This window comes from Salvelinus fontinalis, chromosome 5 (assembly GCF_029448725.1).
Source record: "Salvelinus fontinalis isolate EN_2023a chromosome 5, ASM2944872v1, whole genome shotgun sequence".
Lineage (NCBI taxonomy): Eukaryota > Metazoa > Chordata > Actinopteri > Salmoniformes > Salmonidae > Salvelinus > Salvelinus fontinalis.
Genome location: NC_074669.1, coordinates 40813035 through 40829829, shown reverse-complemented (window position 1 = coordinate 40829829; position 16795 = coordinate 40813035). Strand labels below are relative to the sequence as shown.

Here is a 16795-nt window from a genome sequence, read left to right as displayed (position 1 = left end):
ATAGTTGTCTAATGTTGGTGGGGCATATTAGCCTGTTTTAATGATACTCCTGAATCACTATGATAAATAAGAGTTTTGAGTATATTTTTAACAAATTTGAGATTCACTTTGAAGTCCAAAGTGTAAGAATACAGATTAACTCAGCTCAAATACCAGGTGAGAACACGTTGAAAAATAAATATTGTATAATTAAACATACACAATGCAGTTATGTATGTCAAAGCGTGTAAAAAAAAATTGTACGTTGAAAACACTATGTTAAAAGCACAACGTTTTCACGTGTTGTGTTCCATAACCACGTTTCCACATGTTAAAGGTAACGTGAAGTGTTCCAAAAACATGTTTCCACATGTGAAATCATGTGGTTTTTCTGTAAGGGGAGAGAGAGAGAGAGAGCCAGAGAGCACGAGAGCGAGAAAGCGATTGAGCCAGCGAGAGATTGAGAGAGCAGCTCAGGGCTGGGTTTAATCTGCGTCGTCTAGTTCTCCCCACAGCAGCCCCTCCTCCTTTCCCACTGACTGATGACAACTTGATTATTTCAGATGTCTAACACACCTCATACCTCCTATTTCCTCCTCGTCTACCGTAGTGCTAATTCCGTGACTGCACACTATCACACCGCAAGATACACACTCACTCAGTGGTCTATAACAAGTACATAACCTTTGCCTACAATGATTGGCACAGTGTACAGTTGAAGTTAAAAGTTTACATACACCTTAGCCAAATACATTTAAATTCAGTTTTTAGAATTCTTGACATTTAATCATAGTAAAAAGTCCCTGTCTTAGGTCAGTTAGGATCACCACTTTATTTTAAGAATGTGAAATGTTAGAATAATAGTTGAGAGAATTATTTATTTAAACTTTTATTTCTTTCATCACATTCCCAGTGGGTCAGAAGTTTACATACACTCAATTAGTATTTGGTAGCATTGCCTTTAAATTGTTTAACTTGGGTCAAACGTTTTGGGTAGCCTTCCACAAGCTTTCCACAATAAGTTGGGTGAATTTTGGCCCATTCCTCCTGACAGAGCTGGCGTAACTGAGTCAGGTTTGTAGGCCTCCTTGCTCGCACACGCTTTTTCAGTTCTGCCCAAACATTTTCTATGGGATTGAGGTCAGGGCTTTGTGATGGCCTCTCCAATAACTTGACTTTGTTGTTCTTAAGCCATAACTTTGGAAGTATGCTTAGGGTCATTGTCCATTTGGAAGACCCATTTGCGACCAAGCTGTAACTTCCTGACTGATGTCATGAGATGTTGTTTAAATGTATCCACATCATTTTCTTGCCTCATGATGCCATCTATTTTGTGAAGTGCACCAGTCCCTTCTGCAGAAAAGCATGCGTCACGGTTGGGATGGTGTCCTTCGGCTTGCAAGCCTCCCTCTTTTTCCTCCAAACATAACGATGGTCATTATGGCCATGCAGTTCTATTTTTGTTTCATCAGAGGACAATCTTTGTCCCCATGTGCAGTTGCAAACCATAGTCTGGCTTTTTTATGGCGGTTCTGGAGCAGTGGCTTCTTTCTTGCTGAGCAGCCTTTCAGGTTATGTCGATATAGGACTCATTTTACTGTGGATACAGATAATTTTGTACCGGTTTCCTCCAGCATCTTCACAAAGTCCTTTGCTGTTGTTCTGGGATTGATTTGCACTTTTTGTACCAAAGTACGTTCATCTCTAGGAGACAGAACGCGTCTCCTTTCCAAGCTATTTAAAAGCACAGTCAACCTAGTGTATGTAAACTTCTGACCCACTGGAATTGTGATACAGTGAATTATATGTGAAATAATCTGTTTGTAACAATTGTGGGGAAAATTACTTGTGTCATGCACAAAGTAGATGTCCTAACCGACTTGCCAAAACTATAGTTTGTTAACAAGAAATTTGTGGAGTGATTGAAAAATGAGTTTTAATGACTCCAACCTAAGTAAACTTCCGACTTCAACTGTATTTGTAAGGTGTGTGTGTGTGTGTAGTACCCGTCCTGTTGATTGGCGCACTGTATTTGTAAGGTGTGTGTGTGTGTAGTACCTGTCCTGTTGATTGGCGCACTGGTTGTCACAGTGCGGGACAGCTTATTGGCTGAGACGCTGTAAAGGTTTCCGCCAATCCAGCGCATGCCCAGCCCTCTGCCTCTCCAGTATTGGGCCGGGGGGTGCCCGGCATTACTACCGGGGGGACGCAGACGACTCTGGAGCACACTCCTGGAGGACACAGAGAGAGAGAGAGAGTGGAGAAGAAGCAGAATAGAGTGAGGGAGGGAGAAACTGGCAAAGCATTAGGAAAAGCATACATGGATACACAGAACATCTTGTTTGACAATTCCAGGTTTTGGGATGGTATTTTCTATGGGAGGAAACATCATGGTATGATAACCCCTGGAGAACGCAGTACTTGGGCAAAAAGATCAATTTGGTATAACCACAAAGTAGTAATGAGCTGAATGATACTGCTCTTGTAATTTGCTCACTTCCCCACCACATCTACACCGCTTCTCTTTCTGCCTGTCTTTTGCACTCCTCTTCCACTTTATCTCCCCTTCTCATCTCCCTCTTTACGCTTCGCAGTCCTACCCTCCCTCCTCACCTCCCTCTTTACGCTTCCCAGTCCTACCCTCCCTTTTCATCTCCCTCTTTACGCTTCCCAGTCCTACCCTCCCTCCTCACCTCCCTCTTTACGCTTCCCAGTCCTACCCTCCCTTTTCATCTCCCTCTTTACGCTTCCCAGTCCTACCCTCCCTCCTCACCTCCCTCTTTACGCTTCCCAGTCCTACCCTCCCTCCTCGCCTCCCTCTTTCTCCTCCGTGTCACAGCACTCTGTTAAATTGCCGCCCTAATGGAAAGGGCGGCAGCGTGGAAATAGAGAGAATTGAAAAGAGGAGGAAATCAATGAGATAATAGACAGGGCAGGAGGCCAGAGCAGGGAGGGCTGCCCCCGGGTCCTGAAGCAACGCGTGGTGCCGAACAGACACACAGAAACGCAGAGTCGCAATCGCAGGCAGACACACACACACACTGTACTCACATATACTGGATAACCACAACCACAAGCCTACAGAATACACACAAATAAATATTCACAAAATGACATGCAGAAGCAAAGGAAGTCACCCTCTGTGCTATGTGTGTAACTGTGTGTGTGTGTAACTGTGTGTGTGTGTGTGGGGGGGGGGGGTTATGGCAATAAATTGTACTGGCCTGTCACTTTTATTTGGGTGGGATTGGGGCTGGTGTGCAGTGCGCTGGAGGTAATTTGCTGCTGTAGTTCAGATGGGCTGGCAATGTGTTTGGAGCCAGAGTTCATGCCTCCCATTACAGAGAACAGAGCGGGGACCCCAAACACACACGTACACACTCACACACTACAACTACAGTTACACAATAACAGACACAGAAACACACAGAGAACCACACACAAGGACACACAGCCAGCGAGATGCACACACACACACACACACACACACACACACACACACACACACACACACACACACACACACACACACACACACACACACACACACACACACACACACGAAGTGGAGAGCTTGTGTGTAGCTGAGTGAAGAAAGAAGAACAAGAGAAGGAACATCACATTCACAGATCGCTAGTTAGCTACCTCTCTCCCTCTCCCGCACCAGGCCATAACTCACCAGCAGAGACACTCAGTTTCACAAATATAAGATCAGTGTGTGCCCTACACAGGGCAACTGGAGCCCAGGGAGCCATAATGGAGGCTAATGTAGGAGCAGTGACTGCCTCCCAGGGAGGCTTTAGCAGGGCCCAACAGCCAGAGGAGCCATCATGGAGGTTAATGTGGATATGACATGAACACTTAACATAGACAGCAGTTAACCCTGACACATGGTGCAGGACTTGGGAGGGGAGAAGGAGGAGGGGGAGGAGGACTAGACACCTGGTGAGGGAGTATTGGGGAAAAATGGCAATGTGTGTGTGTGAGCATACATAGAGTATGAAAGAAAGTGTGTGCCTATATAAGAGTGCATCATGAGTGTCTGTATGTGTGTGTGTGTGTGTGTGTGTGTGCGCGTGTGCATGTGAATGAGGGTAGTAATGTGAGGTAGGCAGCTGTCTGAATGAGTTTTCCCCTCCAGCACAACATCATTACTGACATTATACATATTACTTCCTGTACACCACCCCTATTTCCACTACTATCGCCATGTAATCTCCCTATTAATGAGAGAGAGGGGGAGAGAGAGAGAGAGAGAGGGGAAAGAGAGGGAGGGAGAGAGAGAGATAATGAGATCGAAAGAGATAATAAAAAAAAGCCCCAAGTGATACAACTGGAGAAGGAGAAGAGAGAGCCGTCTCTCTTCCCTTTCCTTATCCCCTCTTCTCTCTCCTTGACCTTTTCCTGTGCCGCCCTTGACCCCCAAGCAAGCGATCTGTTATCAAAGGTACTCCAGGCCTGTCCGCCACACAAATCCTCCCCTGCCGGACAGCACGTTCGTTTCAGGGGGAGCCTTTTCACCGACACGCCAATATACCACTCTGCTCCCCAGCAGCCCTGGGGGACACATCCTGGCTGCACACACATCATCCCAATCACCATGGTGATTCATTAAATGGGACAAACTATGGGGGAGAAGAGAGATTTTGAGCTGTTTGTGTGTGTGTGTGTGTGTGTGTGTGTGTGTGTGTGTGTGTGTGTGTGTGTGTGTGTGTGTGTGTGTGTGTGTGTGTGTGTGTGTGTGTGTGTGTGTGTGTGTGTGTGTGTGTGTGTGTGTGTGTGTGTGTGTGTGTGTGTGTGTGTGTGTGTGTGTGTGTGTGTGTGTGTGTGTGTGTGTGTGTGTGTGTGTGTGTGTGTGTGTGTGTGTAGGTGTGTGTAGGTGTAGGTGTAGGTGTAGGTGTAGGTGTAGGTGTAGGTGTAGGTGTAGGTGTAGGTGTAGGTGTAGGTGTGTGTAGTTGTGAAGGTGAACATTCGCCCCAGTCTGAGATTCTGAGCGTTCTGGAGAAGGTTTTCATCAAGGACCTCAGATCATCTTTCCCTTCAATCCTGACTAGTCTCCCAGTCCCTGCCGCTGAAAAACAAACTATGGGGTATTGTCAGTAAATTGATGAGGAAAATATTTTCTTTAATCAATTTTAGTAACAAAATGTGGAGAAAGTCAAGGGGTCCGAATGCACCGTGTATTTACAGCAGGGGTAAGTTGACCCCATGGACCATGATCCCACAGAGTTGTAGGTGGCCGTAGAGGAGGAGAGGAGAGGAGGAGAAAAAAGAGGTGGAGAAAATAGCAGAGAGGAACTCCCTTGTGAGTATATTCTGAGTGTTTGCATGCCTGTGAAATTGTGCGTGTGTGTGTGTGTGTGTGTACAGCTCTCACCATGCCCGACACACAGATGAAGGAGAGAGCGATTCAGCACTACTACTGCCGTTGATGAACGATCTGACTTTTGTTTCGGTGACAGGGAAGAATTTGGGGGTCGCGCGAGTGCTCTGAATAATGCTGCTCTGGCCTGTTTGCATGCAGCGAAAGCATTAGTAAGCTCATACTGGGAAAACAGTTACCCTTGGAACAGACTGAGCAGCGCAAACAGTCTAGCTAATCCCTATAGCGAGGAGAGGAGGACTGCGCTCTGCTTACAGCAATGCAGTAACAGTGGTCCTAAAACACACTCATTACGCATTAAGACAATTCAATCTACACTAATCGTAGGAGAGTAAGGGACACCTCTGGGGCAAAACAACATCAAATTAACACAAAGCAATCAGAAATCTGTAGATGAGAGTGTACGTGTGTAAGAAAGAGGGGAGAGTAGAAAAGCGCAAAAGGAAAGTAAAAACATGAATGTTAGAATAGACCGTAGTAAGTAAGAAGGGATAAGTGAGAAAGCGATAGGAAGATAAATATGATAAGTGACGAGTAAAAATGCCATATGAGCTGGTGTGAAGGAGGGATGAATGGAGGAGTGAATGAGTGTGTAAGTGATGGGAGAGAGGAGAGCGGAGCGGCCTTTATTGCCGTCTCCCACATCCTGATCAATAGAGGAGCACTAGACGAGATGAGAGACCATGTGTGTGTGTGTGTGTGTGTGTGTGTGTGTGTGTGTTTGTGTGTGTGTGTGTGTGTCTCAACAGTAGCTCAAAAACAAACAATCAAGCACCATTAAATCCAAAAGAGAACTGACAAGAAGAGAGCGCGTGCAAGAGAGTGAAGTAGGTGGAAAAGAGCTGAGAAGCAGAGATAAGGTGATACTGAAAACGCATGAAAAAGAGGCGAGGATGAGAAGAGAAACAGACAATGAAAAGATAAAGACGACCAGCAACACAATGATACGGATAGAGAGAAAAAGAGAAAACATAGAACATGATGGGAGGCAAATAAGCAACAGAGTAGGCGAGAAAAGAAGGGACGGAGAAGACGGGCGGAGAGAGGGACGGCTGGAGCGAGGGAGGGACGGTCATTTATCCTGGGGTGCGCTGCATGTTTTACGGCTTTCTTAATTCAACTCCTGTTACTATTAATGGACTTAATGTTGAGATTATATCTCTTTCCTGGTGGCGGGGGCTGGAATACGACCCCCCCCTCCACCCCCCATCCGCCTCCCCCAGCACTCAATCACCCAGAATGCCCATTACTGCTGACACCACACTGAGAACCGCACGGCATGCTGGGTATGGGACAGGTCAGCTCACTTCCCTTGGGTCTGGGTGGGAGACTAACAGAGTAGAGAGAGGGGAGTTAAGGGTGACAGGAGTGCTCAGATAGGTAGAGGTGCCCACTGATCATGTGTGGCTGGTGCTAGTCACTCTGTGCCAAGGGCATCAGCCCAACTATGGAAATCAGAATGAACCATATTTATTCCCACAGCGAGGCTACATCTTGGGCCTCTCTAAAGCTTTGAGGACACCCGAGTGGGGATGATATGAGAGGGCTGCAGAGGTAGGACAGGACTCGGTGCAGGGGGTAAGAGGAGATGAGACTGCTATAGATGAGCTAGGACTGCTTAGATGGCTTAGGATAGAACTAATAAAAGGTTCAGGGGTGTTAGAGAGAGTCAGACAGATTGAGGTAGTGAGGGGAGTAAGTGGGGGGGGGGGGGGGTTAGGAGAACGTCCTCTCTCCCAGGGGACCTGTTCAGCCCCCCCCCCCCCTTCCCCCCCAATCTCCAGACTTGGTGATATTTCACAGGATGTCGCGCGGCTCAAATTGAAAATCCCTTGATTAATCAATATTTACTGCAGCGGCTAAATGAATAGTAATAAGTCACCAGAGGCCCTAGCTCCATTCTCAGCCTCATGCAGCCAGTCCCACTGTTTCACCTAGCTCAACCCGAACTACACAAAATTTGACACCACACACAGACATACAACCAAACACACACAAAAAAAAACACTCACATAGAGACAATTAAGATAACTGTATAACACATGAAGAACACACAAATCCAAACTGGCATACGGTAACAATCTTCCTTACGGGGAGAGAGAGAGAGAGAGAAACTACTGCATCTCTCCAAGCTGAAATGTAACCATGTGTGTCCCCTTGTCATGGGAGCCTGTGTGTCTGTATCTCCTCCGAGTCCGTGGACGTCTCACACGGCCACAAAGACAAAGACACACCTGCACAGCACACCGCACTCCGACTGAACCCTTCGCGCTATGAACACACCGGTGTCTGTGTGTGTCCGTGCGCGTGCCCGCGCGACACGCAACAGCTTGTAATCTCCTCCCGCCACAGCCCATTACGAGGCTTTAGAAAACAGAGTATCATTAAGACACTAAGCCATTTCACAGGCCTATCATAACAGTAGAATAATATATTATCCAACTCCATTACCATATTACCTTCTAACTAGCGGCGCAAATAAAACCAGAAGTCCATGTTAATAACAATCACAATAAAACATTAACTAACTGTCTAACTGTCCGTCCCACGGTGATGAGGTCATGAATAACACATGAACTTATTGCCCGTCGGGCAATAATGAGATCATCAGAAGGATTCATTACCTCTCCCTCCGTCCCCCATGTTATGACCTCATAACCACTTCATATCATCCACTTCGTACCTCCTCTCCTCGTCTCATTTATATCGTTTACTTTCTAGAACCTCGGTTTTAGCGCCGAGCCCCTTCCTCACTCCCAGGGAGAAAGGAGGACAGGATGGATAGAATGGATGTGAGGATGAGAGCGGTAAAGACATGAGGAGGGATAAAGAGCTAGGGGTTAAGTTGGAGCCCTGTAAATCACATGTTCATTGAGTGCTTATTAAGTAAATGCATTTAGCTTCATTTCAGTGAATTCCCTCATTCTCAAAATGAAAGGGTGAAAGGAAGAAAGAGAGCAATAAAGACAGAGAGGAAAAGAGAGACAGGAGGTTGTAATGACATTCGGAGAAGAGCCCCCCCCCCCCCCCTGCCTGCCCACTCTCCTCCCTTCTGATGGGGTCTTCTCTGAGATCCCATTGTAAGAGGTGTAAATTCATGCTCAGAGCGTACAGAGCAGAGGACCGGTGTAAATGTTTTATTCCCTGGGTCATCTACCGTGCAAAAATAAGCTCCATAAATTCCCGGGGTCCCTCTCCGCTCCACGCACAGGCTAACACACAACGGCACACCTGTCTGCTACTTTAATGACAGGCCCTCATCCTGGGTTATGGTGCTGCTGAGTGATATTAAGAAGGGAGACACACTAAACATAAGAACCATAGTGTGTGTGTGGCGGCCTGTGTGTATTACGTACCATGTGTTACAGAGTGCAGCCTATGTATAAACTGCGTATTTCAAATAGTGGAACATTGTATGCCGTATTTTTGTGTGTGTGTGTGTGTGTGTGTGTGTGTGTGTGTGTGTGTGTGTGTGTGTGTGTGTGTGTGTGTGTACGCATTACCTGGCCGTATGGATCCTCTTGGCTCTCCAGGAGAGGGCGTGGCTACTATAGTGTGGGGTGTACGAGGTGGCTCCGCCCAGGCGCGTCACTATCTTATACCGCGTCCTGAAAACCCGCTGAGACAATTGGCTATGCAGGGACAGAGAGGCGGGACCTGGGGAAGACAGAGGAAGTGATTGACATCAGATTGACAGGTCAAGAAATCAATACAGGGCATGGCATTTGTGTATATGCCCATGCTAACTCATAGGTACAAACTACAACGTGCCAATGCACCACTGGGGGATTGGCTGACAAGCCTGGGTTTAGGGTCAAGCCTGGGTTTAGGGTGAAGCCTGGGTTTAGGGTCAAGCCTGGAGTCAAGCCTGGGTTTAGGGTCAAGCCTGGGGTCAAGTCTGGGTTTAGGGTCAAGCCTGGAGTCAAGCCTGGTTTTAGGGTCAAGGCAGGCTTTAGGGTCAAGTTAAGAGATAAAACACAAATAAGACACAGACACATATGCGCAGGGCGCACACACGCACCTAGAACTCTGTGGCAGGCAGGTGTGCTCTTTAACAAGATTCACATGTAAAGATGAGTGAATAACAAAGGAGGAATATATATATATATATGAGCCTAATAATTCCTATCCTCTGTCTCTTTCCCTCCTTCCCGATTTCCCTCTTTAAGTCTCATTCGTTATATCATGTTGCAGATCCATAAAAGAGGGGAGGAGGAGAAAAAAAAGAATAGGAGTCTTTGTTATTTATTCATCTGGGTGTGTATCCATCATATTGCTTTATGATGGCTGGGATTGGCTGACGTACACGCTGCGCTGGGTAAAGGATGGCATTTGCATCCGCTAGGATCTGAAACCGCTGCTTTACACCAATTTAACAAACTCGAGGATTTATCAAAGCCAGGAGTTATGGTTTAGCTTTCAGGATCAGGCAGTGTGCTGTGATGATTCAGGTTGTGTCTGATGACTGTGGAAGAATGAATAAGACTGATGATTCTGAAGATCGGAGAGGACTGGGACGAATACAGTGGGTTCTAATTTAAATAAAACTCTGGGTCAATTCTAGAGTTGAAATATACAAGTGAATCTCCAACTGAACCAGAGCTGTGTTGTGGAAGGTCTAAAACAGAAGTCTCCCAGCTCAAATCTCACATAAATCATCTTCTGTTCAATAAGACAAACGCTGAGACCCAGCAGGAGAAAATGAGAGAGGTTGGTGACAAAGAAAATCTCTCTTTTTCTTACTCCCTGCCGCCCCCCCTCTCTCCTGTACCACCCATCTCTCACGATGACAACACTTTGTCTTCTTAATGAGCGAGGAAGGAAATTGAGAGCGAGCGAGAGAGAGAGAGAGCAAAGGCGAGAGACAGAGACAGAGACAGAGAGACAGAGAGAGAGAGAGAGAGAGAGAGAGAGAGAGAGAGAGAGAGAGAGAGAGAGAGACCCAACAACGTACCCTTTCTACTTCATTTCAATGATTTGTATCTGATATCTTTAAGTGCCAATTGCCATGATTGTTGTCATGTTAATTAGCATTTAATAACAAAGCATGACCAGGAAGCAAATAGCAGCTCGGAGCAATGACACAACAAAAATATTTATCTTCCTCCACCCTCTCTCTCTTATCTTACATTCCGAAGACGGGGAGTGCGTTTCACTTGTCAGGCAGCACACACACACAGCTCTGGATCAGCTGGATAATTAATTTCAGACAAACATGCACCCATGAATCACCACACATCATAGTGGAACCTACCCCAAACACACACACGCTCGCACGGGACCTGCCCACCCACACGTCCCTCTGTATGAATGAGGTAAGGCTGCATATGTATAGGTGTGTGTGTGCATGTGGGAGTGTGTATGTGTGTGAGGTAAGGTTATGATATTTTTGTGATTTTCTATTATTTTTCATTTCTATTAGTCTTTCGATAATTTTTTCACATTCAGTTTAGTTTCATTTTCAGAATTGATTTAAAAGGTTTTTATTTAGTTTGAGTCATATACAACCATTTTTATTTCATTTTTTTCTTTTTTCGTTTCAGCTTTAACTTTTGTTGCCGCTATGGTTCACACCTATGGTTCACGCTACCACTAGCTAGTGATAGCTTTTACGCTATTTCAAACATTGCCATCAACTCGCAGCATTTACCTGCCAGATTCAGAAGCTTGTAAATCCCATTCGAAAAAAAAACTTGAAAACTCCATTAGAAGGAAAAAAACAAAAACTAACACTTATGATTGTTTTTATTTTATTTTATTTCATTTCATTTCATTTCGCAGCCAAAGACAGTTTCAGTATAGTTTTTCAAATGTTTTTCTTAATTGTTTTATTTCAGTTTACTAAATTGTTTTTCCAATTTTAGGTTTTGTTTCAGTTTTCATTTACTATAATAACCATGGTCTGAGGTGGGGGGGCGGCATGGTTGTGCAGGATTAGTTGCCTGGACTGTAGTCCCTTCTCTTCCCAGCAGTCATCTGTATTGCATTCAGAGCTATTCGGGCCCCCTGGCAGATGACAAATAGGGCTTGTCAAAGACCGCTGCCGTGCCCCGCACCCCAAACCTCTTACCGCCTCCCCGTCACACCCTACCCCCCACATCTACCCCTCCTTCAGTCCTATTCCAAACACCCCTAACACAGTCCACCTAGTCCCAACAGCGAAACACAATGATGTTCCGCTTTAGCTGTTGTTTAATGACAGCCCCAGTTTGTAGTGTAGCTACACGCTTGAGAGTCTGTGTGCGTGTATGGTAGAAGGGTAGTACTCTCTCTCGCTCCCCCATCTTGCTGTCAAAGGCCTATTAGAGGAAGATTAAGACCCCTGTGTGTGTGTGTGTGTGTGTGTGTTCGCGGTGGTCTAGTAGAAGAAGATTGAGTCCCTATTGCTCCCAGACCCACTCAACCAACACAACCTGCTGGGGTTTACAATCAGAGCACACCCTCCATTCATCCCACGCTGACACACACACACACACACGCGCGCGCGCACACACACACACAGATCAAACCCATCCATCCCAAGATGACACACAACTCCATGCTGTGAAACCACAGATGATCTAGTCTATTCACTCTGCACTGCACCTTTCTCAGCAAGCCCACCCCACACCTTCTGCTCTGGGCTACTGCGACTGAACTTACACACGCAACCCTCCACAAACTCTCTAAACACTGAATAACTACAGAGTTCGACATGGATTGGATCTAGATCCCTTTGGCTGCGATACAGCAGCAGCCACAGATGGACAATTTCCATGCCCTCCTATTATGTAGCAACAGCCCCCCGAAACAGATCAACTGCTGTTTCTTCTATAACGTAGCTGCTACATCTGATCGACCGGGACTGGGATGTGAAGACTGTTACGTCTTCTATGAGACGGACGGGTAGAGTACATCTCAGTGTGCCTGCCACTCCGGACCTCCTGCTCTCTTCACCCAGTCTTAAGCTCTTGCTCTAGTCTTCTCCCTGACTGCAGAGTGACAGAGCGGCTCACCACAGCACCACTCCACCCCATCCTCTTAGGGATGATCAAATAATGCCATCATAACACAGCACCGCACGGTGTGGCGTCTCCAGAGACAGGCTGCTATCTATCCCTCTCCTCCCCCTACCTGCTCTGTGATCCCCTGCCTGCCTCTATCTAGTCCCTTCCCACAGCCGCTGTGACTCTGGCAAGCGAGACTTCTCCTTACCTGACGGCTAATTCCAGCTAACAGCACCCCACCACCACCACCCGCCTCCGGAGACTCTGTAGACCGTTAATCTTGTTATTGACAGTCAGTCTGATACTGGAGCTTCTATACACCCCTTCTGCTGTACAACCCCCCCCCCCCGTCTCCATTCAAATCCCTCGGGGCTCATCCTCTGCATCCCAGTGGGAATCTGATAGATATGCCCAACGAGAGGCTAACTTAACATGGCCAATGCTAAGCTAATGCTTCACTTTAATTGACTTTGGGAGGATATCATATTTAAATGCATACCAAATGTCATGCGGTTAACCACCAACTTGGTGCTCAAGTTACTAGCATATAGTTTAACACCCAATGCTAAGCTCAGGCAGGCAGTTTCACTTATAGATACACATGTATAGTAAGATAGAGTGAGAGCAGATTCTGGCACGTACTTTCAGTTAGCAATATTAGTACCACTCCACTGCCCCACCCAGCAAAAATATGGCCTGTTCTGTGCAATATCTCACACTGACTGGCATGCTGTGTGCTCATAGGTGTGTGCACGTGTGTGTATGAGAGAGAGCTTAGTGGTGTCGTGTGAGATAGTGTTGGTGTCATATGATCACAAATACTCTAACGTGTGCGTGTGTGTATGTTTCGGGGAAGTGTGAGTACATACTAGCGTCTCAGATTAAGGGGGGGAAGAGAAAGAGAGAAGGGTGGTGTGAGAGAGGGAGTGAGAGATATCAACATGGAGAATGGGGGGGGAGAGAGAGAGGAGAGAGAAAGTGAGAGAGAGAGAGAGAAAGAGAGCAAGCGAGAGAGAGAAAGGAATAAAGAGAGCGAGAGGCGAGATAAGGAAAGAAAGAAAGAAAGATAGAAATAAAGAAAAAGAATAGAGAGGAGAGAAATGACCTCTGCCCTCTGTGTTGACTGACAGGTCCAGTGGACAAATGCTACAGGAAGGAGACCCAGCCTCTGGTCCCAGACCTGCTTTCAGGGGTTAGATGGTGTGTGTGTGACCTTGAGGCGTTCCTTAGGATAAAAACAGAGCTGCCTTGAGAGCCTGTGGGATTCAGAAGTGATGATGGCCAGAGTGTTTCCTACTAAGGGCCTCCTGTCTGGGCATGCTATTACATGTGTTTGCCTTCAGTTCATGAACAAGCACCCAATAAAAGTAATGTAAAATGCCAGAAATCTTATGATCTGAATTTGTGTTGTTCTGTTGAGCCAGCTGTGCCATGTTTCCAACATGGAAAAGTATTGGTGTGGATCACAATAATGGACTTTAAAGATGTTCTACATACGTTTAGAGGGAAAGAAGGTGTTTTTCTGTTGTTGAGTTGGAGAGGGGTGAGGGTTAGAATAAGCGGCATAAGAGGGTATATGAGATGGCGGGATGAGAGAGGTGTACTGACAGATTGAAGGAGAGACGGTGCCATGGACACCCTAGGGCCCGATAAGTGATGATGTCACTAAGGCGGAGGGATCATTGTGGTTGTCGGGTAGGAGTAGGGGGTTTGGGGGGGATTCGGGTGTCGCCCGAGGGGCTACGCCTCGTCTGTCATCGCGGTGAAGCCATCATCTGTGCGCGTGTGTGTGGAGCAATCGTCTGTAAACCACACCCCCTGTCCCCACCACCCCCCTCGCTGATTCTTCCACTGCCCTCCAGGAGGGGTAGTGTAACACCCAACCCCCTTCAAGTTAGTTAGGGTAACACCTTACCCCCCTCTAAAGTCTCCTATTTTCCACCACCACTCACGCTATCTGACATACCAGGAAAAGTTAAGTCAAAGTACTATTTATTACAAAGTAAATACACTCCCCTCCATATTTGGACAGTGAAGCTAACCTTTTAAATTTGTCTTTAAACTCCAGCATTTTGGATTTGAGATCAAATGTCTTATGAGGCGACAGAACAGAATGCCAGCGTTTATTTGAGGGTATTTTCATACATCTGTTTTACTGTTAAGACATTAAAGCACAGTCAGTTCCTATTGGGCAAAACATAGTCCAAAACAACCAAAAGAGTCACAATACTAACCTTTTGACTACTTTAATAAACTATAAGTGGATTTGTCCAAATACTTAGGGGGGGACTAAACACAGAAAGTGCTTTCATTTCTAAACAGTAAAACAGATATGTATGAAAAAAGCTGACATTCTGTACTGTCACCTAATATGAAACATTACCTCTCAAATATGAAATGCTAGAGTATAGCGCCAAAATGATAGTTTCACTGTCCAAATACATATGGAGAGGAGTGTATATCCATGGGACAGGTCAGAGGAAGGATATGTGTTGGGCGGGACGAGAGCGAGACAGCCATACACCTCTCGGCCAATCAAGGGGACAGGGATGGATTTTTACCATGCTTTCAATAAATATCCAGTCCATTCACACACATGCTTCCATCACTTCAATTCACTTAAAGGCACTGACACACGGGCACGCACAGACACACATGCGCGTGCACATACCGTACACGAACGCAAACAACTTCTATACGTTAAAGACTCATTAAAAAAACATCATACAGATGAGACAAACACACCTCCGGAGACCGTAGACTTGACCCTGACCCCAGTCAGATGATTGGAGGAGACAGGGGCTCGCTTTGTGACGAACCACTAGTGACGCTAGCATGCTTTTTTTTGGTTCCAAGGACCGAATCGTCCGACAGCTCGGGTTCACTCATGTGTCACTCATGTGACATGTTAACGTGTTGTGGAGTCAAAGGGGAGTGACTGGCTGTCAATCAAATAGACCCTGTCAGGGGGTTAAGAGGGGCCTGAAAGGGAAGAGCCTCAGGCATTGTCCATTTAAGGATCAGCCATTAGAGTGAGTGGGTCTGTGTGTTTTAGAGCTGTCCCCGACTAAAACAAATCTTGGGTCAACCTGAGAGTCGTCCTGTTTTTTTCGACCAATCGATTGTTTAAGCTTATTTTTCCATATATAGACAGACACCATGTGTGTCAACAACAACATATGCACTGAGCTTGTCTAACGCTTTAAGCACAGTGTTTGGTCAAATAATTAAGACACAAATGACTCAAAGCCCGACGGTCACACTGTGTTAAAGAATGACAGCGAGTGCCTGTGTGACTGGCGCACATTGTTGCAGTGAAAAGGCACCACACCACAGCAAGTGTTTATTGTGCTGTCCGTGCTGAAACTAACATCATTTCAGCCATTTATACTGAACAAAAATATAAACGCAACATGTAAAGCGTTAGTCCCATGTTTCATGAGCTGAAATAAAAGATCCCAGTAATGTTCATATACACAAAACGCTTATTTCGCTCAAATGTTGTACACAAATGTGTTTATATTCCTGTTAGTGAGCATAATCCATCCACCTGACAGGTGTGTCATATCAAGAAGTTGATTAAACAGCATGATCATGACACAGGTCCACCTTGTGCCCGGGGATAATAAAAGGCCACTCTAAAATGTGTAGTTTTGTCACACAACACAATGCCACAGATGTCTCAAGTTGAGGGAGTGTGCAATTGGCATGTTGACTGCAGGAATGTCCACCAGAGCTGTTGCCAGAGAATTTTATGTGATTTTCTCTACCATAAGCCGACTCCAAGGTTGTTTTAGAGAATTTGGCAGTATGTCCAACCGGCCTCACAACCGCCGACCATGGATAACCACGCCAGCCCAGGACCTCCACATCCGGCTTCTTCACCTGCGGGATCATCTGATGAAACTGACAAGTATTTCTGTCTGTAATAAAGCCCTTTTGTGGGGAAAATGTATTCTGATTGGCTGGGCCTGGCTCCCCAGTGGGTGGGCCTGGCCCCCAAGTGGGTGGGCCTACGCCCTCTCAGGCCCACCCATGACTGCACCCCTGCCCAGTCATGTGAAATCCATAGATTAGGGCCTAATGAATTTATTTAAATTGATTTCCTTATATGATCTGTAACTCAGTAAAATTGTTGAATGTTGCATTTAGATTTTTGTTCAGTAGTTTCTTACATGTTTCCTCATTTGTTTAGGAAAAAAACATTCCCTATTCCCTCAACCCTTGCTCTCTTTACGTGAAACATGTAAGCATCGCATGCAACTGACCAATAGGGGCTGACCTATAGCCTATCATAATCACATCAATAAATAAGGTTTTAAACAAACTCCAAACACAGTATATCAAAACGTGACATCAAAATGGATGAGAAGGACGTGAAAAAGAAACTTGAAATGGGCAAATGTTTACTGGTTGCTCAGGAGGGAAAGGGGAAGTCAGATCTGTG

The 16795-nt window shown here is 46.0% G+C and overlaps 1 protein-coding gene across 4 annotated transcripts in view; it reads right to left on the bottom strand.

Moving 5' to 3' along the window:
* LOC129855587 (zinc finger CCCH domain-containing protein 3-like) overlaps positions 1–16795 on the bottom strand; it is a 90974-nt gene that overhangs the window by 28408 nt on the left and 45771 nt on the right. For all 4 annotated transcript variants that reach the window (XM_055923408.1, XM_055923410.1, XM_055923409.1 and 1 more), the window contains exons 4-5: positions 8866–9019; positions 2038–2210 (exon numbers count right to left, since the gene is read on the bottom strand). In XM_055923408.1, coding sequence (XP_055779383.1) covers positions 2038–2210; positions 8866–9019 — 327 coding nt within the window. The remainder of the gene's footprint in view (positions 1–2037; positions 2211–8865; positions 9020–16795) is intronic.